This window comes from Saccostrea echinata, unplaced genomic scaffold (genome assembly GCF_033153115.1).
Source record: "Saccostrea echinata isolate AGI-Se365-2 ecotype Australia unplaced genomic scaffold, CSIRO_AGI_Sech_v1 ptg000033l, whole genome shotgun sequence".
NCBI classification, from domain to species: Eukaryota; Metazoa; Mollusca; class Bivalvia; order Ostreida; family Ostreidae; genus Saccostrea; species Saccostrea echinata.
The window spans coordinates 7352436-7380202 of NW_026889782.1; the positions used below are offsets into that span (position 1 = coordinate 7352436).

Sequence of the window (27767 nt, forward strand, 5' to 3'; positions counted from 1 at the left end):
TGCACTGAATTATGTATCTTAGTGTAGTCTACTTGTGTGCCAAGTTATATTGAAATCGGACCAAAACTGTAGGAGGAGTAGCGTTTTAAAGGAATTTCACAAAAATTTCTATTTTTAGTAACCATGGCAACACCGTCCATCGAAATCAAAAACCGATGCACTAAATTATGTATCTTAGTGTAGTCTACTTGTGTGCCAAGTTATATTGAAATCGCACCAAAACTGTAGGAGGAGTAGCGTTTAAAGGAATTTCACAGAAATTTCTATTTTTAGTAACCATGGCAACACCGTAAATCGAAATCAAAAACCGATGCTCTAAATTATGTATCATAGTGTAGTCTACTTGTGTGCCAAGTTATATTGAAATCGGACCAAAACTGTAGGAGGAGTAGCGTTTTAAAGGAATTTCATAGAAATTTCTATTTTTAGTAACCATGGCAACACCGTCCATCGAAATCAAAAACCGATGCACTAAATTATGTATCTTAGTGTAGTCTACTTGTGTGCCAAGTTATATTGAAATCGGACCAAAACTGTAGGAGGAGTAGCGTTTTGAAAAATTGTTTACAGACAGACGGACAGACAGACAGACAGACAGACAGACGGACGGACGACGGACACCTTACTATCGCATAAGCTCTTCTGGTCTCTGACCAGTAGAGCTAAAAATAAACACAAGATTATTGCTTCAGATTGTGTTTTTTGATTTCTTATTATTAAGTGATTAAAGGACAAGAGAACTATTTAGTTAACTTTGCAATTCAAAGAAATACAAAATAATTAAATAAAAATGTAATTAAGAAATAAACTTAATATATGTTTAACATATGAAAAACATATGAACAGAAACATATGTTCAAACAAAACATATAAGCAACATATGTTCATAAACATATGTTGCTCGTTTATTTATGGCGAACATATGTTTCAGAACTTATGTTCAATGTATGTTCAACATAAGTTATCGCAAATCTTGCTTGAAAGTATACACTACGACCGAAATAGTGATGCGTTGAGTGACGACACTGTTGAATCTGACTGAAATACAATTGAATCTGACTGACATACCATTGCGAAATCCAACAAAGAATCTGATTGGTGCATTTTTTATAGGTCCGCCCACATTCTCAAATGTATTGCCGAAAAACGTGGAATATTTCCTAGATAGAAAACGGGCAAAAGATCTAAGTATTTTCTTTTAGTGAATAAGTTGGACGATGCAATACCTTATTAAATAATTGTGAGTGTTGGTAAACCGTTAAATGGCCTTGCAAATAAAATCTGTGCCAGGACTTCATGCATTTGTACATGTACCCCGGGACATACATGTACATGTATTTCTGCGATTGAAAAACACGGCCGTTTCCCCCCCCCCCCCCCCGTTTTCTTCTTCAGTACATCAATAAAATTAAACGTACTTAGATTCGGTGAATATATATTTTTAATTATTTATTTTTTAACATGCAAGTATATATGATAATTATTTTTTTTATAATGAATATATAAATAATATCCGCCGTTACAGTAAAAATTGCACTGAAAAAACACAAGGATTTCGAATGTTCTGGTCGCTTGTTTATTGCCATGACAGCCGTTAAAATGGGTATGCAGTAGCACACACACATTTGAAACATTGAGACAGTTGTGGCAATAAAACGGTAAACTTTTGAATAATTCCGATGTTTCACGTGTTTTTTTACCAGCTATCAATATATACTATAGAATTTTTTTTTCAATAACAAGTGCTCCGGTATCAGCTGGGTATGCTAAATACAATAATGCCCGAGTTTTCAATTTGCTTGTGTTTGCCTACCCAATGTAATAGTTCACTTGTTTACTCACTAGGGTCTAAAACATTGAGAAAAAGATTTTTAGTGCGCCGAAAAGTCGTACAGACTATCCAATTTAACGAACACCGAAAATGGAAAATGTCAATTTATTGCAGAGGAAAACGGCAGATACATGTAGGAAAAATCAGTTTTTGTCATTGAACAATATACATGTACCGTATGTGAAAGGAATATCACATACTGAAATATGATTTTATGGTTTGTTTCTTTTTTTCTTAGTTCAAAAAAAGTCAACAATAGTTTGCGACCATCAAACATGGCTGTTGGGTAGGCCGTTGGACGCTTTCCAACTATATGTAGGCAAAGGATACCACACGAGAGTAGGCGGGTCCTAATCAACCAATTAAAACGCATGTTTTATAAAATGCAATCCGTGATTCAAATTGTTCAAATGTCAAATCCAATAGTGTCATCACTCAACGCAACTCTATTTCGGTCGAAGTGTATACTTTCAAGCGAGATTTGCGATAAACATACGTCGCAATTTTACCTGTGTACAAATTAAAAACACAGTTTAATACGATTTCTGAAAATCTATACATTAACAATGTAATGTGATTTGATCACAGAAAATGAAAACTTTTATTATGAAAATTTAGAATAAAATGTACGGAAGAAAAACAGACGCTAGAGTTGTCAGTTCATGTTTAATGACATGTGTAGTGCAACAAATCAACACACCAGGTAAAACATAAACAAAAAAAATAACAGAGCCCGAAGCAATGCGTTAGAAAAGCAGATATGTTGTGTAACCTTATGAAAAATGCATTGTAATTGAATATTGAAAGTTTTCGTGTAAGTGCAAATCAATAAACTGCATGATGTTATTTTTAAGTAGATATACTTTAATATCGTAAAAAGGATGGCAAATGAGGTGTGTCTTTCTTGTTTAGAAACTCTAATTTACTTCCTGGTGAAGACATCATGTGATTATTTTATATTATTATTACAGCTTAGATGTTCACTTAAATTGAAGGCTTGTATCAATTTTCCTTCATACATATAGCTATAGATTTTCTTAGTTACTTTATTAAAGATTATCTTAAACAATTGATATGTCCATTTAAGCAAAAATTAAACGTTTACATGCATCATTAAATATTTACTTTATTATCAAGGAAATAGCTAGAATGTTGCGATTAATATTATCCTACTGAGTGCTGCATACATGACACAGATTAAAACTGTTTATCCCCGAATTTGTTTTAATACCAATTGTATTTTTACTACTCCTTTACAAAACTAACGATACGTTATTACTATATATATATATAGACTGTCAATTTACATTTTAAGTGCGCAATTTCTTAAGTCACACCTTAACCTAATAATATTTAAACCTTTCAACGAGAATAAAGATGCTCGAATTTACCTTAGAAAATCCTGTTGTTCGTTGTAGAATTTGGAGAATATTTCCAGAAATTACTTGTCCTTGCACATAATTAACGAAATAAAATGAAATCCACACTCCAAAAATCACACCTCGAATCCCCATACTGCAATGAATTTCAAAATTTTTATTACCTGAACAGAAGAACGATTCTCATGAATAGCATGCGTCCGGGAGCGGATTTAAATCCACAAATTTAGAGTACATTGCATCATCATTAAGCCTAATAATGTTTGTTTGAAGTGATAATTTCAAGCCGATTTCTCAATGCTTAGTTCATTTTAAGAGGTTGGGTACTGCAGTCAAATGTTTTAAGATTTTTTTTGTTTGTTTTCCAATTATCAACACACACATATCGCAATCAAATTTCAAAACGAAGAAAGGGGATGAAATATGTCTGTCGGTGCTACCCTGCTTTTTTTGCACCGTTATTGTATATTATGCATAAATAATTTTCCCATTTTTAGCTCACCTGAGCCGAAGGCTCACGTGAGCTTTTCTGATCAAAATTTGTCCGTTGTCCGTCGTCGTCGGCGTTGTCGTTGTAAATTTTTCACAATTTCATCTTCTTCTCCAGAACCACTGGGCCAATTTCAACCAAACTTGCCACAAAGTATCCTTGGGTAAAGGGGATTCAAGTTTGTTCAAATGAAGGGCCACGCCTTCTTCCAAAGGGAGATAATTAAGAATTTGTGAAAAATTAATGGCATCATTAAAAAATCTTCCTCTCAAGAACCACTGTGCTTGAAAATATGAAACTTATGTGGAAGCATCCTCAGGTAGTGTAGATTAAAGTTTGTTCAAGTCATGACCCCTGGGGGCAATCAAAGTTTTACATAGGAATATTAAAGAAAACTCTTTAAAAATCTTCTTCTCAAGAACAGCAAAGCCATGATTGGTCATATTTACATGAAAGCATCCTCAGATAGTGTACATTTAAATTTGTTCAACTCATGACCCCTGGGGGTCGGGTGGGGCCACAATGGGCGATCAAAGTTTTACATATGAATATATAGGAAAAATCTTTAAAAATCTTCTTCTCAAGAACAGCAAAGCCATGATTGGTCATATTTATGTGGAAGCATCCTCAGGTAGTGTAGATTCAAGTTTGTTCAAATCATGACCCCTGGGGGTCGGGTGGGGCCACAATGGGCGATCAAAGTTTTACATAGGAATATATAGGAAAAATCTTTAAAAATCTTCTTCTCAAGAACAGCAAAGCCCTGATTGGTCATATTTACAAGGAAGCATCCTCAGATAGTGTAGATTCAAATTTGTTCAAATCATGACCCCCGGGGATAGGACGGGGCCACAATGGGTGATCAAAGTTTTACATAGGAACACGTAGTAAAAATCTTTTTAAAAAAAACTATTTCTTAAGAACAGCTAAGCCATGATATGCATATTCATATTCATATGGAAGCATTCTTAGATAGTGAACATTCAAGTTTGTTCAAACATGACCCCTAGGGGTCGGGTGGGGCCACAATGGGTGATCAAAGTTTTACATAGGAATACATAGGTTAAATCTTTAAAAATCTTCTACTCAAGAACAGCAAAGCCATGATTGGTCATATTTAAATGGAAGCATCCTCAGATAATGTAGATTCAAATTTGTTCAATTCATGACCCCCCCTACCCCCCACTTTTATATTTAAACTTTTCAACCTTTCAAGACTGAACTGATTTCTGCTTTTTTCTAGCCATAGTGTTCAGGTGAGCGATGTGGCCCCTGGGCCTCTTGTTTTTTTTAGCGAACCAAACACTGCTTTATTTCATGAGAAATAAATATTTTAAAATAATAAAAAAAAACTTAACTTCATATTACTTTCCTTTATCGATATTATGACCTTTCTGTACTTATAAAATTTTATAAACCGGGTTTTTCTTAGAAAAATACGGTTATTGAAATGGTGAAAAGGGCAGGTAAAAAACGGAAAAGGTAGTCATTTGTCCAGATAACTCAAGCTATTGAACTGAATCATTTTTATGCAAAATAAGGCATACAGGGTACATCGATTATCTGTGTGACGATTTCAAAAGGAAAATAACTAAAATAGAACTAAGTAGTAATCTTTTAATCATGACTATCATCGTGAAGAGGGTAAAAAAAACTACAGCAAAATTAATGAGGATCATAAGATACATAGTCTGATAATGTAAGTATACATCTCACACATTTTGTGACATATGCTAAATAAATTTGACTAAAGACTAAGTATCTGACATTGACAATTAACATTTGCAAAAAATAATGACATAATAATCGTATTTCTCTCTACTATGACCTACATAATGCACTGCTTTGATTACCAACAGAGAGAAACATTATGGTATATTTCCGCACTTTAATATAGATGCTAGGTCGACAATATAATCACAATCTACAACACTCACATAAACACGTCTGCACTCGTCAGCAGCCTGTCAGGAAGAAAGCGGGTCTCTGCAGACGTCACAACAAGTGCTCGAATAGAGAGTCACGTGTTTCTGAGGTGACAGGGTAATTCGTGCCCAGCATCTTTAGGACCATACACTCCTCTCCATTTTGTAAAAGAGTGTCCCACTCCGTAATACCATTGGGTAAACTATAATGCACATCAAAGCAAAGTTAAGATTTCCCTAAGCTTTAAATGCGTTCAAATTATATTGCGTTTCGACGTCGGTTTTGATTTTAATTTGCAAGTTATGTAATTCAGAACAGGTAATTGACAGATATGGTTCCATCGGCTATACGTATATTTACACAGTTGTTTTGACATCACGTTGATCACGTAAAGGTCATTCAGAATTTTTTGAAGTGTCTCATAAATCGCTTTGGCGCAGCCGATTAACCCAATTATTATTAACATTTTGTTAATTCTTCTGAGCCAAAGGCTCAAAGAGCTAATTAAATGTTATGGACAATTATGCAGTGTGCGTAATTTTTTTGGAAAATGGGCTGTATCTCAAAAACCGCTAAGTCAATTTTTTTTTTTCAAATTTGTCACAGAGTATCCTTGGCCCAAGGACTTTCATTTGTATAAAAAACTAAAGATGTGTCCCTAAAACAAGGGGGGATAATTAGGGAAGTAAAAACAAAAGTAGAGGCTCCCAAAAAAATTCCTAAAGAACCACTGGTCAGATTATCACTTACATACAAGTTTAGACTAATAATTGTTCAATGCCTGGGACAAAGAGCGTGGTCTCAAGGTCACTTCAAAGTTGACCAAAAATTATGTTTAATCTTTGATATTTTGCCCACTGTAAGTCCTAGGATCATTAAATCTTGTCAGTTGATGCATCTTAGGACCTTATATCATGCTGACTCAAAAGTAGGTCACTTTGACCAACTTTTTGAATTTTCCAAGTATTCATTTTAAGTTTGATTTTTATGCATAACTATACTTTGAAACCTATTATCATCAAAATTTGTCCGTTTATGCCTCATGAGACCTTAAAGTGTGTCAACAAAAAAGTAGGTCACCCTGACCTTCTTTCTGAATTTTATGGCTTATCATTTCCTATACAGGTACATGTATGTTTTAAAGGCATATTTTGGACATCTTGAGCATAGGATCATCAAACTTTATCAGTTGATGCATCTTGAGTTCTCGGAGTGTATCATCAACCAAAAAAAGTCACCTTGACCTACTTTTGCAATTTTCATGGCTTAATTTAAATATTTTAGATACTAATCGGCTAGGAATTATCAAACTTTGTCAATTGATACACCTTTGGCCCCTGGAGTCACTGTGGCCTAATTTTGAAATTTCACACTATATTTCAATACAGATACTCACTGGCTTAGAATCATCAAACTTTCTCAGTTGATGCATCTTAGGTCCTCAAATTGTTTAAGCCAAAAAGTAGGTCATCGTGATCTTCATTGGGAATTTGATGGCTCTTTCAGTTACTAATAAGCTTTAAATCATTAAATTTTGTCACTTGATGCATCCCGAGTTCTCGGAGTGAATCAACCAGAAGTAGGTCATCATGACCTACTTTTGCAATTCCATGGCTAAATTTAGATGACTCAGAAAGTAATAGGCCTAGAATTATCAAACATTGTCAGTTGATGCATCTTTCGTCCCCAGAGTGCAACTGAAGTAGGTCACCGTGACCTACTTTTAGAATTTAATGGATATTTCAGATAGCAATTGGTTTAAAATCATCAAATTATGTCAGTTTAAGCATCTTGGGTCCTTAAAGAGTGTCAACTAAAAATAAATTACCGTGGTCAATTTTGGAATTTCATTGCTATGTTAGATACTGATTCGTTTTGAATCCTCAAACTTTGTAGGTTGATGTCTGTTGAGTTCTCAAAGTGTGTCAACCAAAATTTGGGTCTCCATCAATTACTTTTGCTATTTCATGGCTTATTCTGATACTAATTGCATTAGAATCATCAAGCTTTGTCGTTGTGCATTTTGGGTCCTCAGAGTGCCTCAACCAAAAAGTATGTCATCGAAATCTAATTTTACCAATTTATGGCTACATTTCAATATTTCAGATACTAATTGGATTGATATTTTCAATCTTTGTTGATGTATCTTTTGTCCTCAAAGTGTGTCAACCAAACAGAAGGTCAGCATAAATTACTTTTGCAATTTCATGTGTTATTCAGATACCAATTGCCTTAGAATAGAATCAAATTTTGTACATTTTGGGTTCTCGGAGTGTGTCAACCAAAAAGTAGGTCACTGTGACCTACTTTTGGAATTTGATGGCTATTTTAGATAGTAATTGGTAAAACAGTAAACATCAAAGTTTGTAAGTTGATGCATCTTTGGTCCTCAAAGTGTGCAAACCAAAGAGTAAGTCACCATGACCTTCATGGCGATATTTCAAAATTAAAGATTACTAAATGGCTTAGAATCAAAACCATTTGTCAAAGTTGGTGCCTCTTGGGTCCTGGGAGTTAGCTCACCAAACATTAGGTCTCCATGACCTACTTTTTGAATTTCATAGCTTTTTTTAGTATTTCAAATACTAATTGGCTTAGAAACATTTAACTTTGACAGAAAAGTGATCCTCAGAATTATATCACTGTGACCTACTTTTGGAATGATGAGACAGTACCTATGTATTTCAAATATTAAGAGTCTTAGAGTTATCAAAGTTTGTCAGTGATGCATCTTGGGTCCTTGGAGTATTTCAACCAAAAAGTAGGTCACTGTGACCTACTTGTGTAATTTCATGGCTATAAATATTTCAGATACTATTTGGTTTAGAATTATCAAACTTTGTAAGTTGATGTATCTTGGGTTCTCAGAATGTGTCATCTAAAAAGTAGGTCACTGTGACCTACTTCTGGAATTAAGTTGATATCTAAATTACATAATTAAAAAGAGGCAGTGATTTTAAAAAGTAAAACGTATCATTTTTCCAATATTATTTTATTTCTCATTATGTTATTTATAAAAACATAACGAGAAAGAAGGTAGCAAAATAGTGTGAACTGTATACTTCGCTTAACTATTCTACTATATGGTAACATAGCAATGTTACGAATTCGGCATTCTCCACTATGTTTATGGACAATGTAAATAACCATTAATGGTTCAATAACTACATTGTTATACAGCTGAATATGCTTACCTCTGGTAATTTGGATAAATAATTAGACCAGTCACTGATAATTTGGGTAAAACCTTACAAATGCACTTCATTTTTCATATTAAGCGATAAAAGCTGTAAAGTACTTTCGGAACACCTCGGATGAGTACAGTAAACTAACTGCACCCGAAGTGTTCCAGTGATTTGAATTTATGGCGAATTCCGAAGCCATTCTGTCTTGTTGTATTCCATGATCACGTGAGGAGAACTAGAAACAGTAAAAATCGAGGTCCAACTGTGATCTTTGACGTGACAGACAATAATTTTTTCGTCTTCTTTTGAGAAGCGGTAGCGGATTCGGAACATCTAATTTCAATTAGATTGAACATTTCATATTCACATAATTTCAAGGTCATGGTTTTTTTTATCATTACAGCCTAATTAAGCAGACTTAAATAGCGATGAAAATTACAAGATACATGTAAAAAAAATTTTAATTTAATTACACCGTTGTAAAATCACTAAATCTAGAAATTTTCTTTGAATTTCGTGTAGAAACACATGCATATGGTCCACGTATTGCAGTCCTTTTTTAATGGACAGCAACTTGTACATTCAATATGCCATATTTTGTGTATTTTGATCCCCGCGCGCTGACCAGCGTTTTACGCAATAGCCTAGATACAATGTTTATGTGTATTTTGAAGACCCACCACCACCCAAGTGATCCTACCTCTATTACTCTTCATGAACCCTGTGTAGTTTTACTTTAAGATGGATCATTTTATTTAATAATAATAAGACAGACTTTGGTCAATATTGTGTTTACATCTCTATATTTAGAAATCGTGTCATCATCAAGTCCTTTGCCAGACCACCAGCTTATCAATGGCAGCTTAGACTAGGACTTCACTTCCGGATTCAAACTTAATGTGTCATCTCCCGAGGGAGATGAAAAAAATATAACAGCTATGACATCTCAACCGCTCTACTATGACGTAACGTAACAGCCTATGACACTGTGTTATGAAAAGACAGAGGCAAAGGGAAATAATTGAAAATGTAATAAACAGAAAACTCAATGTTTTGTACTTGGATTTGAAATTTATTTCACTCGTTAGACAGGATTTTTTAATATTTTAAATATGAAAATATCCTGTCCCACTCCTGAAATAAATTCCATATCCAACTATCCCTCATCTCTCTCTCTCTCTAGATATATATATGTTCATATGAAAATTAAAAAAGCAACTGATGGTAAAACGTAAGCGCTTTTATTGTTTTCTTCTGACGTTTTAACTTCGAAATAATTTAAACATACGATGTGACAATGTTACCTGATAATAACGTCATCAACAATACGTACAATGACGTCAAAAATACTGAAAGAGGGTACGATATGAGCCGTTCCAAGGGGAAAAACTTTATGAAATCTGACAGAATTTTACGTCACAATAAGTTTTGACCGTCACGGTAGCTCAGTCGGTAGAGCGCTCGCTCCGTGATCAGAAGGTCGGGTGTTCGAATCACGGCCGCGACTGACCTATGTCGATAAAAAAAGGTAGCAACTGTTTCTTCGCCAAGCGCTCTGCACTTTGAAGTGAAAGTTGCGGTTTTTTTTTTTTTTGGATAAGACCTTAAAAACCAAGGACCCCTGTCACTGTAAGCGTTGGCATGATAAAGAACCCTCGCTGCTCAATGGCCCTGAGTGCTGAGTAAAGCCCTTCATCGGTATATGTTGACGATACTATATGAGAGAAACATTCTCGAACGCGGCGTAAAACAACATTCAATCAATCACAATAAGTATTCCTTCCAAAGGAATGATCGCCATGAGATCATAAAGTCAGCGTTATAAAATGTCTTTAAGAAAGTTATTAGACTTTTGTTTTCATTTTAATTAACTTAATGTATATATATATTAAATTTCACATTATTTCTCAACTGAGTAAGACCTGTAAAGGATTTGGATGACAGACATGAAATCAAATAGGTTAAACATTGTAAAGAAATAAAACTCTGTAGATAAATAACCTATCAAACTATACAGATTTCTTAATTAAATCCATGTATTCTTCTCAGTTCCACACCTCGTCAATTTTGTTAACGATTTTTTTTGGGATCGGCTTCGTCCGATCCCAGTTGATTCCATATGAGGCAACCGGTAAATTTAACTATCTGCGCACACATTACGCCTTGCACTATTTGATTAATATGCACTGACTGCTTCAAATAAAACTTTCAGAAATGTTCTTTACGAACAAACATTGTTATCCAACCACATGTACATTACACATCAAAATTTTTCAGTAGAGTGCTGAAAAAAGGTGTGTGAATCGACCTTAAGTCAACACTTACACAGTTATTCCCTTCCACCATATAATTTTTTAAAACTAAAGAAAGCTAACAACTGATGACTAATGCAAGATGTTACAGTCAATTGATTAATCCCAGTCCTTTTTGACATCTAGTACACGATTTATTTTTAGAAATGCACAAATCTCATATTTAACTGTGTATGAAATAAAATCCATGGTTTATGTTTCATGAAGAATATCTGTCGTAATTTCAAATACGAAAACTACATGTATTTATGCATCAAACTTCTCTTTTTTTACATTATGGCTCAGGCATACTTAAAAATAAAAAAAAAAAAAAAGAATTGATGCAACATTGCATTTTATAAGTACGCGTTTTTAGCTTAATTTTTCCAAATAAAATTCAAAGATTTTTCTCTCTTTTTTTTTGGGGGGGGGGGGGTTATTAACATCATTTGACCTGTCAGCAAGTGCTATAGCAAATGACGATATCTTCTTTCAGAATATTTTTGACTCAATTGTATCGGTAAAGAAAAACTCATGTAAATAATGATTCAATGATGAAAGCTGTGATTTGAGATTATCTGATGTAAACAATCCTGACTTTTGATAGTATGATAGGCCAAGGCTTTGTGAAAAGAGTATCGGATCAGAAATTCTTGGATAGTGAAGATGAGCAAATGCATGTCATATAAATTAGTTGAATGAAATGAATGTATTGGAAAAAAGATTTCGAGTTCCATGCGTTGTTTATCTTGCACATCAAATGATAAAAATGACAAACGTTGTATTAAACAAATGATACAGTAAAGTTAAGATTAGATAGTTCTTGTAAGAAAAGAAAATTGTAAGTATTTTCTTATTTTTAATTTACAAATGAAATAGTGTTAGTTTTTGAAAATGATGAAATAGGTACTTATCTGTACAATTTATGAAAATTTGTTGATACTGCTTGCATTACTTTTGTTGTGAGGTATGCTTGTATAGTTTCATCATGTATATATTAGGTAACATTAAGAAACTTTTGGAACATTCCAGAGTAGTAAACATGCATGGTCATTTTTTCTCGAATATTCTTGAATTTGTTTATGTCCAGAATGTTCCAGTAACATCATGTTTTGTAACTTCTAGAATTTTCTACATTTATGTTGATGGTGTAAATACACTGTCAATTGTATACATGGGTAAGACTGGCATACAAGAAGACTGGTGTACGAAAAGACTGGCGCACGGAGTACAAAGAGACTTGGATAGGATACTCTCACTGGGACATTGTCGTATACTCTATTGTATGTATGTTTGGATTCTTGCTGTAAGTTTCAAGAGTAACTACTTCTTCGGGTGGGGGGGGGGGGGGGAGGGGGGCTTTAATCACAAAAATTGAAACATCCACCGACAACTGTAGTCAAGTTGGCAGACAACAAACCAGCAGCCAAAAAATTTTAAATGCTTGTCGACTTCATAACTGTGTTTATGTTACCCAATTAAAATAATCACTACTTAAATAGCCAGGCACCCACATTAGGACGTGTGCCACCTAGGTGAGCTCGGGACACTTTTGCTCAGGGCGCCGGCGATGAAATCCGGTGTCAAATGGGGCAATATAAGCACGTTTCTTGGCTCGAAGGCGCCAACTAGGTTAACCCTTAGTAAGAGATACTATGGGAGGTCTAGAGAAAGCGCCTGAACTAAGACTTGTGTCACATAGTTGAGCTCGAGACACGGGTGCCAGTGCGCCTCTAATGGATTTCGGTGTCAAAAGGGGGTAATATAAGCACCGCTTTGGACACCAGGACGCCAAGGTAACCCCTATTAATGAGGACCAATATACTTGATCTGTGCATACGTTCTCACCCAGCCTCATAGTTAAAATGACATCAAATTGCACTAAAATGTTTCGCTATTCTTGCATACCTCGATTAGGTTTAGACAGTACATGTTGAAAGCTCGATTATTCTGGCATTTCTATTAATTTTCATGTTTTAACAAAAATGTTTGAATTAATAAACAAATTTTTAACATAATTTATTTTGAGGTATCAATTTCTAAGTACAGATTCATCAATTTTATCTTGTTTTATTACAATTTTTGAATTCAAAAAACCACTGCAAGTAAAAACGTAAACGATTTTAGTCTTTCTCTTTGAAGTGTTTACTAATCCTTTTTATTGATGACTTAAATATGCATGCAATAGCTTTTTATGTCCCTGGATCCCGGGGGTATACTGTTTTTGTACTGTCTGTCTATCTGTTGTCAACTTTAACCTTGCCCATAACTTTTGATTGGTTGGGGCTATGACTTTCGTATTTCACATGTGTATTTCTTGTGACAACACCTTTTGTTGGGTACCATCATATTTGACCTTGACCTTAGAGTTTGACCCATTTTTTGCAAAATTTTATGAGACTTTAACCTTGGCCATAACTTCTGGACAGTTGGTGGTTGGGGTTTCAAACTTCACATGTGTATTTTATGTGACAAAGCCTTCCTTTGGATACCAACGACTTTGACCTTGACCTAAGAGTTTGACCTACTTTTGAAAAACTTTAACCTTGGCCATAACTTTTGAACAGTTGGGGCTTGGGGTTTCAAACTTCACATGTGTATTACTTGTGACAAGACCTTCCTCCGGATATCAACCTCTTTGACCCTTTGACTTTGACCTATTTTTTAAAAACTTTAACCTTGGCCACAGCTTTTGAACGGTTGGAGCTAGGGCTGTCATACTTCACATATGTAATCCTTTGTGACAAGACCTGCCTTTGTATAACAACCACTTTGACCTTGACCTAAGAGTTTGACCTACTTTTGAAAAACTTTAACCTTGGCCATAACTTTTGAATGGTTGTTGCTAGGGCTTTCATTCTTCACATATGTAATCCTTGTGACATCACCTTGCTTTGGATATCAACCATTTTGACCCTTTGACCTTGACATGGTTTGACCTACTTTGGAAAAACTTTAACATTAGCCATAACTTTTGAATGGTTGGTGCTAAGGCTTTCATACTTCACATATGTAATCCTTGTGACAAGACCTTCCTTTGGATACTAACAACTTTGACCTTGACCTTGACGTTTTACTTACTTTTTAAAAACTTTAACTTTCGCCATAACTTTTGAACAGTTGCAGCTAGGGCTTTCAAATTTCACAGGTATATTCCTCGAGACAAGACCTTTCTTTGGGTACCAACATTTTTTATCCTTTGGCCTGGATTTTGACCTGCATTTGAAACTTTAACCTTTGCCATTAAGCTCTAAATGTATGGCCAAGGTTAAAGTCTCAAAAATTTTTGCAAAAGTGGGTCAAACTCCAAGGTCAAGGTCAAAAGGACAAATATGATGGTATCCAAAGAAAGGTCTTTTCACAAGGAATACGCATGTAAAATATGAAAGCCTTAGCTCCAACCAATCAAAAGTTATGGAAAGTTATGGGAAAGATTAAAGTTTTTGCGGACAAACAGACAGACAGATAGACAGACAGACAGACGGACGGACAGGGCAAAAACTATATGCCCCCGAATCTTCGATTATGGGGGGATAAAAATTACCTTCTTTTATATTACATGATTTACATGAATTATATGATATATTACTAATATTCGTAATTTTGTAACCTTTATCACCTACCCACCCCGTCCTTTAATCACTTTAAACAACTTTTTGTGTTAAATTAAGCAAAAGAAAGGATGGAGAGAAAACTCTTTCGTAATGTAAGAAGAATTTGATTTTTAGAAAGTTATGTAGTATAATAATCTTTTGTTGATGTTATGTAGACCCACTGCGACTTAATTAATATCTAGTTAAATAAAATAAGTCCTATTTTTGTGTTTTGATATGCCCCTTTTCACTGTTATAAAGGCTATCCCCAATTTTCTTTACATTTTTTAAATTAGGAATGGATATCCCATTATATATGTGAAAAGCAAAACATTTCACCGTTTTTTCAGCTCACCTGAGCCTAAGGCTCAAGTAAGCATTTTTGATCAAAATTTGTCCGTTGTCTGTCGTCGTATACTTTTCACAATTTCATCTTCTTCTTCAGAACTACTGGGCCAATTTCAACCAAACTTGGCACAGTTTATCCTTGGGTAAAGGGGATTCAAGTTTGTTCAATGAAAGGCCACGCCTTCTTCCAAGGGGAGATAATTGCGAATTCATGAAAATCTATTGCATCTTTCAAAAATTTTCTCGAGAACCACTGTGTTAGAAAATATGAAACTTATGTGGAAGCATCCTCAGGTAGTGTAGATTCAATTTTCTTCAAATCATGACCCCCAGGGGTAGGGTGGAGCAACAGTGTGCGATCAAAGTTTTCCATAGGAATACATAGGAAAATCTTTAAAAATCTTCTCAAGAACAGCAAAGCCTTGATTGCTCATATTTATATGGAAGCATCCTCAGGTAGTGTAGATTAAAGTCCGTTCATTTAAAATTTGGGTTTGGTATTGTTTTCTTTCCTAGTAAATTAAATGCGCTCTATGTCTAACAACTTTGTAACAACCTGTATATTTTATACACCTCCTTATCCTTTATAGTCTGTTTTTTTACAGACCATAAACTCATTTGTATTGAATTTTTCTGTTTTCCAATAGCAATGTTGACGTATTGATGATATCTCGCTAAAACTGTCTGTAGATACGACTATAAGGGTTTGGAGGTGAATAAAATATAGAGGTTGGTAATAGAATATGTCTAGAATTAAGGAATAAAAGGTAGTCCAGGAAACGCTACGAAGGAATTCCGAATGCAAAAACATTGTCACTCAGGTACGTAGTGGAAATCAAATGTTCAATTTTTGTTTCTTTATAAATTAATGTAAACTAAATAAATATGTACATTTCTATGAGAAAAATATACTTGCCCAATCGGACAAGTACGTCGACAGTTTCACTTGCCCGAGCTGAGGATTTCCTTTGTCCCGGGCAATCGGACAACCGTTAATATCTATCCCTGCCTTGAAGGGGCTAGTGCCAGGAGACTGTCCCCACCTGAATCTGTGCATGTGCCTGTTTTATGCTTTTAGTGATAAATATATCTGTTTAACAAGTTTTTGTTTGTTCTCTATCGTCCCTCTCGAGAATGTTTATCATATGGAGACGCCACCACTTGCCGATGGAGAGCTGCAAATTTTGACCTATACTCGGCACTCAAGGCCATTAAGCAGTGAGGGATCTTTTTCGTGCCAGTATCTTTTGCGACACGGGACCTCGGTTTCACGGGACCTCGGTTTATACTGTCTCATCCGAAGGACCGGTCTCCATGTCCAACAGTGGGATTCGAACCCGCGACGTAAGGACCAACTCCTTACTCTAGACGCTTTACCACTGCGCCACACGGGCCGTTATATATATATATATATATATATATATATATATATATATATATATATATATATATATATATATATATATATATATATATATATAAGTGGGTAAATAATGTAAATAATCTTTTTCACAGCACTGAACAGCACAGGATTACGACAAATATATTCAGCATGTTGAAATCCTGTATACAATTTGCACAAAAAATAATTATAATTCTAGCTTTTTTGTCAATTGTCTAAGGTGTTTTGTAGCAATTTACTGGTAGAGCTAGTTTGTACACTGATCGAGAAACTAATTCCAGCTTAAAATCGGCACCAATTTAGACATCAATGCAAAAGTCGTTTGTCCGGTCCGGTACTGATTGTTGATGTGCTATTTCAAATATTTTATTCAGGTCAAGATCTAGTAAATGAAAGAGTCAGATTTCTCAAATTTGCGATATGAATTCAGTCTTTTAATGATCCTTTATAATTATAGCTTGATTATTATGTTCCCCAAACGAAGTTTGGGAACATATTGTTTTGACTCTGTTTCTTATTAAGTCTTCCGTTCACAACGGAAGACTTATCGTGATTGTATTGTTTCTTTTTATTAAGGTCTTCCGACTTCAGCGGAAGACCTTACTGTTATTCTTAGGTTTCTTTTCCACTATTTTTATCATTTTTTTTTTTCCTACCGATTTTGTGCACGCGAGTTCTCGGAAACGGCTCGCCCGATTTTCATGAAACTTTCAGGTCTGATAGAGAAAATCTAGATATATATATATTTTTATTTTGATGACGTCACTTCCGGTCCGGAGATTTTCGAGATTTGGTGATATTAGAGGGTTAGATTGTCCGGGCATTTTCAAGAAAAGCACTTAACACAGGAACGTGAGATTTTCAGTGATGATAGAGCAACATATGTAGATTTGTACTTGGAAGTTCATTTTTACCCGAAATACCAAACATCAACTGCCCAAATTTTTATCTTCTTTCTCCTACTTGTTAACTTTGATGCCTCATATCTTGCTTATTTCTCAAGGGATTTTAATAAAAGTTTCAGAGTTTATAGACGTTACAAAACTCTATCAGAAAAATATAATATTTTTCCAAAATCCACTTCCGCTTTCGAGTTATTTCCCTTTAAGTGAAAATTTAGGGTCTTTAATTTCCAGACAAATATTCCGAGACTACGAAAGTTGGAACATAAATACTACTGAATGTAAGAAACAGAAGCAATGAAGTTGTGAACATTGGTTTTTGTTTTTTGATTTCTGCGTTCAAACTGCCGCTAGATAGGGTAAAAAATTAGGACGCATGAAAGAGCAAAAATTGACACATGTTTTCCTTTGTATCTTTTAAATAAGAAATATTTTATTAAGACATGTAGAATAAAAGTTGTGTACAATTTAATTACCTTTTATTTGACACCACTAAAAAGGAGCTGGCCCCTTAAATTAGGGATCTAGGGCCCTTGAAAGTTTTTGCTTTATAACTCAAAAACGAGAAAATATTTCGATATGGCTGTCGATAAAAAGTTGTTCCTTTATACCTTCTTCGTCTCATGAAAATATTATTTTGTTCGAGTCTTGTGTATGGTAGGGAAAAAAAGCTAGACCCGTAAACAAGGACCCGTTTTCATTTGGCTAGTGAAGAAGAACTCTTTACGCGTATAACTGAAATAAACTTGCCATAAATAATATATCTTTCAACGCTGTATCCTAATTTTTTTAAAATTAGGCTTTAAACGTGCTCTTTGGTTCCTGTTCAGATTATTCGGTGACAACTTTCTCTCTTTATTGTGTTTTAAAATAAAGAACCTTCCAAGAGAGAAAGAGAGAGAAACAGAAAAAAGTAGAAGTATCTTTTCTTTGTTCAAATATGAAAGCAAACAGTATAAACGCCAAAAAAAATTTTAAGAGTCAAATAATTCACAATCATTAACTGCGTGATTCTTATATTCATCTGAACCCCAGATTCTATTCTGTTTACCGTTACGTAACCCATCCCTCGATCAAGCGCGGCCGAGAAGATCTAAAGCGATCCACCGCGTGTGAAGCATTGACCCACAGTCGTAAACAAAATAAAAATCGGCGTATTAAGTCTATTTTGTAAACACGACAATTAATGGACAATTATTAATATCGAATATTTGAGATTATGTTGGTTTATCTTTGTTTCAAATTTGATCATGATACATGTAGCCTTAATCCAAAACGTCTAGCCAGGTTTTGTGTTTGTTTACAATTACGCAACCATTAACCATTCCTTCGATCGCTTGTGGTCAAAGCAGTCCATCATGTGCATGTAAACCAGTGCGCAATCATCAAACATTGTTGTTCTAAATCTAATTTACAAACACAACGACTTACGGGAAAATATTATTTTCTTTAAGTAAATCGAATCTTTCAAATAAACTATCTTAATATCTTAGATTTGATGTAAGTACAAAACGCTAAGCATTTAATCAGTCTTAAATTTTAAATATTCGTTATCTCCATATTTCGATTGTTTTAACGTTACCAACAATTTATTTCCCATCTGCGGTTACTTTAATATAACCATTAAACACACAAGATTTGCGCTTTTCTGCGTTTTGAAACAGTAAATTAGTCCGTATTCAACACAAATGTTTCCAGTCATTTTTTTTTCATCACAGGTTTTTATCCTGATTATACCAACTTCAAACTTTTAAAGAGAATCTTCCGAATCATAAGGGTGACCAGTCTTACTTTAAAAAATGATTCGTTATTTTGAAAAGTTGATAGGTAACTCCGTCACGTGGACAAGGTCTGAACTTCATAAGCGACTTCTGTGTTGCACTATGCCTATTTATATTACAGGATTGATAGTAAAGTTTCACGAAAATACCTCAAGAAAAAAAGCAATGAATTTTGTTTTTATAATTAATTCAAAACCCGTAAATTATCTTTTTTAAGTATAGTATGCTAACATCATAATTTTGTTGTGGGATTAAATATCGGTTAAGCGGGCTATACATGTAGATAACAATAAACCTATATCGTATGTCCAGAACTGTAAATTTCAGAATGCATATAACATATTTTTTAAAATATCAGTCGGGACGGAAAAGGTACACACCGGGAAAATTTTAGTTTCACTTGAATACCCCGGTATCTAACTGCAGAACTGTACATGTAGCTTTCCGAAAAAAAAAATAATTTATTGACGGACCGGAGTCTCTGGTCATCCATCCCATTTTTTTTTTAGACCAGTGAACTTCAGTGCAGCAACTGAATATCACAAATTTATCATTCTTAATTAATACACTTTGACAACTTTATTTCAATTATTAAAATCATAATCGGTAGCCTTTGTATCATAAACTATTAAACTATTTGTATCGTTTACCGTATAGAATTGAGTATTTTCTTTCAAATAATTGACTTGTAACTTACGTACATTACTTTTCTGGGTTAGTTTTAAAACATACGATCGATCGATCGAGAGAGAGAGAGAGAGACTCATTTGCTCATGTACATATATACCAGGTAGTTCCTGTATGAAATATCGTCCAATTTTCTTAATTTTATTTACAATATCAATCATAATCTCTCTATTCTGTAAATCTATTTGTTGATTATTTTCAACTTCAATCACAATATGTAGTACTAAAATGAAGTCCATGCACGGGTGCTTTTGTACACCTGGAAATATTTCTATTTAATCCTTCGTCCATGCCTTCCTCCTTCACGGAAAAAAGATTAATTAATAAATTAACCGAACGAGGTTGAAAAAATGCCGGACTATTTTTTTTTCTCAAATTAACTGGATTGAATATACTTTTTTCATTTTACTGTACACAAATCCGGAATAAAACTGCGTGGTTTGGGTTTGTCAAAATGTTTTTAGACCAAGATAAGTCAGTCGCAACTTCTCGGGCCTTTCCAACTAACGGAAAAAAACTTCGAAAGTATAATGTAGACCCCCCCCCCCTTTCCCAAACTTTGAAATAAATGACTAAAAAAGATCTTCCTTCTATGAAGGAAGATATTTTATCTGTTGAGTATTGAGTTTAATTTTATTGAATGTAAAGAACTCCGTCTATCCTTAATAAATAGGAAGCGACTCCATCTTGTATAAAATTTTAACATCCGGTAATGTTAAAACATTCGTGGTTGTTTTTCCGACCTCTGACGGAAACACCCGAGATGATGCGATTGCGGAATCAGGATTTTTAAACATTTTCATTGGACAGTTTCGCTTATTTTGCACTACGGGGTTTTTTAAAAAAAATGTGTTGATCGACATCCGAATAAAATGGTAATTAAATAGAGTGCCAAATATATCATTGGCGAAAATTTGTTTTATAAAAAGTGTTTCTTACAAATAGAGATTTATATATGTACATGTAGATAACCCTAAATAGCTAAAAATTTATTGGTTTTGTCTATAGCAGATGTTAATTTAGTTCTTAGCTGACATTAACTTACGTGTATAAATAAATATAAAAGCCAATTGTATGTATGTATGTATGTATGTATGTTGTTTAACGTCCCTCTCGAGAATTTTTCACTCATATGGAGACGCCACCACTTGCCAGTGGAGAGCTCCAAATTTTATCCTATACTCGGCACTTACGGCCATTGAGCAGTGAGGGATCTTTTTCATGCCAGCACCTACTGCGACACGGGACCTCGGTTTATACGGTCTCATCCAAAGGACCGGTCTCCATGTCCCACAGTGGGATTCGAACCCGCGACTTAAGGATCAACTCCATACTCCGCGACTCTAGAGCAGACGCTCTAACCACTGCGCCAAGTTTGCGACCCATGTAATTGTAACCAAATATTCCGAAGCAATCATTCATATTTATAGGACCGATAGTTGATTAAATTTCCTCTCATCAGTAAACGTATATCCCCCCCCCGGAAATAGATAAAATGCTTCCCTTCAGAGGCGAAGTTTTCAATCATTTTTTTTTTTGGGGGGGGGGGGTGCGTCAAAACGTCGATCGTAAAAAAATTGACTATATAAAAATAATTTCAAATTTTAATCAGTACCCCATCTCTCAGGACCCGTCTGTCCCTCCAAGTTTGCCCAGGCTATAACTTTTTGGATTAACTGGAAGCTCATACTTGGTACAAAGATTGCCAATGATCCTAGGGTGTGTCATGGTCTTGATCCAAGGTCATTCCAGCAAATTCAAGGTCAGTGGAGAAAGAATAAATGTTTTGTCCGAGCCATTTATTTGTAATTGAGAATCACTGGAAGCTCATTCTTGATACAGAGATTGCTTGTGACAAAAAGGTTTGCTTCGACTTTGACAAAGAAAATTGTATTATTACGATCTAGGCTGTACTTTTTTATGTTCGCACTTGGTACAAAGATTGCTTATGGTCCGCCGGTTTTAGATGACTTAAAATAAGGTTATTTCAGCAAATTCAGGGTCACTGGCAGAAAAAGTTGTAAAATGCCTGTCTGGGATATGAATTTCTAAGGGGGAATCACTAGAACCTCTTTCTTAAAACAGAGGTTGTTTGAGATTGAGGGTTTGTCTTGACACCGACCCAAGGTTATTCCGTCAAGTTCAAGGATACTGACAGAAAAAAATTAATTTCTATTTCATGCTATGATTTAGTAATAGAAATCACTGGAAGCTCTTACTTGAAACAGAGATTGCTTATGAACGGAGGCTGTCATGACCTTGATCAAAGGTCTTTCTGGCAAGTTCAAGGTCACTTGCAGAGAAATCAAAAAACATGTCCAGGCATAATTTTATTATTGTTTTTTTCCTACCGATTTTGTGCACGCGAGTTCTGGGAAACGGGTTGTTTGATTTTCAGGAAACTTTCAGGTCTGGTAGAAAATAAAAAAAATCTTAGAATTTTTTTTATTTTAATGACCTCACTTCCGGTTCGGAGATTTCTGGGATTAGGTGATTTTTAGGGGGTCACTTTGTCCGTTCGTTTTCTAAAAAAAACACTTAAAATAGGAACTTGATATTTTCAACAATGATAGAGCAATGTTCATAAATATGTACTAGGTAGTTCATTTTTTCCAGACGTGCCGCACTTTGACGCTTGGTATGCTCCAAAAATAGTCTTATTGAGAATATAAAAGTTTTTAGCATTTTTTCAAGAATATCTCTTTACTTGTAAATATTTTGTTAAAAGATATAGAACAAAAGTTGTGCAGAATGGCAAGATCTCTCATTTGATATCAAAGGGATCTACAGGGGCTGAAAGTGTTTTCTCAATATCTCGAAAACTATTGAGAATTTGTGATACATCAAAGAAGCAAATTAAAATGACAAGTAGAAGTGAATAAGATTGCCGAAAGTAGTCAAAAAATGCATATTTTTGCCGTTTTCGACATGTTATTAGTTAATTTATGTAATCAGAAGCGTCCAACCAAATTTATCATTCCTCAACATCACTTCCGGTCAAACCGGAAGTAGCCAGAAATAGCTTATTTTGCAGGTTTTGATGCAAAATTGTAATTTTAAAGTCACTGGACACGTCTAAACTCATTCCTTTCTCTTGTTGACGTCACTTCCGGTCAAAACAGGACGGAAGACCTACTCGTTGCTTTGCAACGAGCTTTGCTCTAGTTATTATTATTATTATTCCTCCCAAATTTTGTGAGCGCGATTACTCAGAGATGGTTGGATAGATTTTCACAATTTTTCACATGATAGTAGGCTGATATATGAAGTTTATACAAAAATTCCGTTTTTTGAAAAATTCACTTCCGGTCCGAAGTTACGGCCGAATTTGCAATTTTTAAATGGACTTTTATCCGGAATTTTTCTCGGAAACGGTTTGAGGTAAAGATGTGAAATTTACAGGGGTATTAGATTCTGACATGCTCTTTGTTTCGAAGTTGTTTTCGTGTGTTTCCGGTACTTCCTGTCCGAACCGGAAGTGAACTTGTGTTTGGTCAATTTTCAACTTTTTTGTTTTTTAATATTTTTTCAAGATATTATTATGTATAACGAAGGTTATTCTACAAATACTAAATATATAATTTGTTTTGAAATCAGATTCCACATTTTGCAGATTTCGGTACCCTCATTTTCCCTATTTACCTAGTGTGTAGACAATGGGCAAAGAAAGATAACTCTGACTTGTAAGTGAGAATAGAACTTTCGAGATAAAGGCGGAAATAGTATCGATGACGTCAGAGAAATATACACTCTCCATATCAAAATATTTAGACGTTCTATATTCACTCTTCAAAATTTAAGAGTACGTTGGTTACCGCTTCCAGTGCATGTAAAGTTTGAAGTTGCCAGTGTAGTGTAAGTCTGTATTGACAGTTAATTGATTTACACATGAATATATCTAAAAAAAATTAATATATATATGCTAGGCAGCTAATTCAAGTAAATATATTATAAGCACTGAATATACATTTATAGTGATGGACAGACATGCAGTTTTATCTATTTCGTATATTAAGTTCAGAATACGATAGTTATAAGCCTTCTATAATGCAGACGATTTATTATTATCTATGATCTGAATGCGAAATTATCCCGATTTCCGAGTTTTACTTTCGATATTAAAAAATATTACATACACTCAAAAAAGGAATTAAGCGATAGAAAATTGTAATACAGTACTGTTTGAAAGCCTTTATAAATAAATTGATATCTGCCACTGAAAAGAAAGAAAATCAATCTATAGATTAGATTTGGTTATTACATATATATTTGATAAAAGGTTAAATTATTTATGACACATGATCTATACTCTATATACCCAAGGAATTATAAAAGATGTGAAAAGGCGATTCTTGGATTCTTGTGAAATACTCAAAGAGTTAAAGAGTGTGTGAAATAATGGTACGCTATATGTTTCTTTTGAAGAAAAAAACATGATAAAAAAATTGTACAGATCTGTTGATATGTGGGATAAGTATATCTGAATGAACACAATTTTATGCAATGATATATAATCATGTACATGCAACTGACGTCCGTACTTTTCCTTATAATTCATAAAACATAAAATTATTTAATTCCTTTGAAGCCCACCCGTCTTGATTAATATTTGAAGACGGTCGTGCAGCTAGGCATTTGAATTATATATTCGTTTTAGATTTAAATCTGGAACATGTGAATAACATTACCATTTACATGTATACAGAATTTCATTTTTTATAATTATGAAATGTTCAATTTACATGTCTGAGAGAGAGAGAGAGAGGAGAGATTCCCTCTTAATCCCGATCCAGACCAAAAATTAGTTCTTTATCGGTCACACCAATTCTTTATTAGATGTTTTCTGATTTCATAGTCAATCATGGTCACATCCTGTATATTTTTCAGCTTTAAAAGTATCACACGAAGTGCACGTGTGTTGACCTGTCAATCAAAATCACTTGACGCTGTATGCACTGCAATTAAGTAGCCTGAGTTCGAAATGATCTTGAAGTATAATCTTCAAGTAAATAAAATAAAAAATAAAATATCTCGGTATTATGAACTTCGATTGTGGGACGTGGAGACCGGTCCTTTGGATGAGATCGTATAAATCGAGCTCCCTTGTCGCAGAAGGTGCTGGCATAAAAAAGATTCCTCACTGCTCAATTGCGATAAGTGCCAAAGTATAGGACAAAAATTTGCAGTCTCCACCGGCGAGTGGTGGCATCTCCATGTGAGTGAAAAATTCTGGAGAGAGACGTTAAACAACATACGTATAATCAATCAATCAATCGATTGCTGAAGAATTACTGTAATTGAATAATCTGTCTTATAGGTATGCTGTCAAATCTTGATATTATAACTTTACAAAACTCAGTGACTTTACGTAAATGTGATACTAACTTAATTCATTATATTTTTTTTATAACACAATCACAATTATGCCAAAACATATACACAGTGAAGTTTATGATAGTACGCTGTTCGTTCGTCTGTTTGTTTGTCTTAGAAATGATTGCAAACAATTTTTTTTAAAAATTGCAAATGATACACGTATATCTCTTATAGGTGCAAAATGTATTATACAAGATTGATAATGAAAATCAAAGTACCTTAAGTAATGAAAGGACTTTTTTCCAGTTATTTTTTTCTTTCACAGTAAATATGATATGTATGTTTTTTACACAGAAAAAAGCAAATTCTTACAGATTTAGAAGAACGGAAGACTTTTTTGTTGCCATGGCAACAAGAGTCTAGTTATTATTATTATTAAGGTCTTCCGTTTTCACAGAAGACCTTATAGTGATTCTACTGTTTCTTCTTCTTCTTCTTATTTTTTTTTGACCAAATTTTGTGCAGGCGTTTTCTCGAAAACCATTTAGTGGTTTACGTGAAACTTTCAGGAAAAATTAGTCATTGTATGAAGTTTGTTCATCACATGGAAAATTTGGAAAATTCCATTCTGGTTCCAAGTTACGGGCAATTTCCTGATTTTTAAATGGAATGTTGTCCGTGAATGTTCTAAAGAATGGCTAAAGATATGAACTGGAGACTTATTGAAGAGCATAGAACGTGACTTCTAAATTTGTGGAATCGCCTTTTCGTTCGTCGTCGGCACTTCCGGTCGCTTACGGAAGTGATCAAAGAAATCGTAAAATTTCAACTTTCCTTTTTTGAATTAATTCCTATATCACATTATTGCATCTTTTGTGTAGTTTCGAAATATGTTGGTCCCACCGGAAACAAAAACGTCAACTTCCGGTTATAAGAGAAAAACTACATAATTTGAGTATTTTTCTTTCGCATTAATATCTTTTGTAGATAAAGTATTTGAAATGAATTTTAAATATATTATTCAGACTGCAAATGTCTAGAGTAACGTCAAATATCTTTGTAAAATTCACTTCCGGTTGCGTGTTTTTTTTTTGTCCTCAAAATGAGAAGTTGTCTGAGCAAGATCTCGGAAACGGTAAGGGATTAAGACACCAAACTTATATGAGCAACAAACCTTAAGATGTAGACAAAACCATTTGTGTTCAGAGCGTCAGCCGTCACTTCCGGTCGTCACAAGAAGTGATCAAAAAATCGAAAATTTCAACTTTTCTTTTTTTAATTAAAAATTACATTCACTTTATTGCATCTTTTTCGCAGATTCCGAAGATGTTGGTCCCACCGGAAACAAAAGCGACAACTTCCGGTTATAAGAGAAAAACTACATAATTTGAGTATTTTACTTTTCCATCAATATTTGTTCTAGAAAAAGTATTTGAAATGAATTTTAAATATGTTATTCAGACTGCAAATGTCTAGAGTAATCGTAAATATCTTTCAAAAATTCACTTCCGGTCGCATGTTTTCCTGTCCTCAAAATGTGAAGTTGTCTGAGCGAGATCTCAAAACCAGGTAAAAGATTAAAACACCAAACATTTATGAGTAATAGACCTTGAGGAGTAGGCAAAACCATTTGGGTTAAACGCGTCAGTCGTCACTTCCGCTTGTCACAGTAAGTGATCAAAGAAATCTAAAAAAAAAAATTAACTTTTCTTTTTTAAATTAATGCTTGCATCACTTTATTGCATCTCTTTCGCTGTTTTGAAATATGTTAGATTCCAGCGGAAACAAAAACGTCAACTTCCGGTTTTAGGAGATAAACTACTTTACTTTGATATTTAACTTTCTCATAAATATTGCTCATCGATAAAGTACTTGAAATAATTTTATGTATGTTGTATACACTGCAAATGTCTAGAGAAAAGTCAAAGATTTTTATAAAATTCACTTCCGGTCTCGTGTTTACCTGTCCTCAAAATTAGAATTTGATCTCACAATATTGCTCAGCAGCAGTAAACGACTGAAGTATAAAACTTTCAGGACTGATGGTCAGTCATCAGTTATATGAATCGTGAGAAAAAACTTGTATCGCCGTTACTTCCGGTCGTGACCGGAAGTGATGTAAAAAATGAATGGTTAACGCTAGCAAGTTGGATTTTCACGCTGACGACCAGGGTTAAATTTCCAGAGTGTCTGAATTTCTTTTATCTCTTTTTCAGCTTGAATTTTCGTTTTTATTTTCAGAATCGGACGGAAGACCTCTCATTGCTCGCAATGAGTTTCTAGTTAAGGTCTTCCGTTTCCAACGGAAGACCTTATTGTTTTCGTTCTGTTTCTTTTTCCCTATTATTATTATTTTTCTTATTATTATTCTTACCGATTTTGTGCACGCGAGTTCTCGTAAACGACTTGGCCGATTTTCATGAAACTTTTAGATCTGATAGGTATTGATCTGAACCTTATTGGAAATTTTTTTCATTGATGACGTCACTTCCTATCTTGAGATATTAAGGATTTTCTGATTATCAGAGGGTCGACTTGTCCTGGAAACTCCTCCTAAACGACTTGAGATATTGAGTTAAGATTTTCAGTGAAGATAGAGGAAAGATTATAGATGTGCCATTTGGCATCTGTATTTT

At 34.3% G+C, this 27767-nt stretch overlaps 1 protein-coding gene across 1 annotated transcript in view; it reads right to left on the bottom strand.

Annotated features, from left to right (window-relative positions):
* Positions 1-3383, bottom strand: part of LOC133198963 (uncharacterized) — a 50284-nt gene extending 46901 nt beyond the window's left edge. Inside the window, exon 1 of the mRNA XM_061334863.1 lies at positions 3223-3383. Within this exon, the coding sequence (XP_061190847.1) occupies positions 3223-3345 (123 nt within the window). The 5' untranslated portion in view covers positions 3346-3383. The remainder of the gene's footprint in view (positions 1-3222) is intronic.
* Between the last annotated feature and the right edge of the window lie 24384 nt (positions 3384-27767).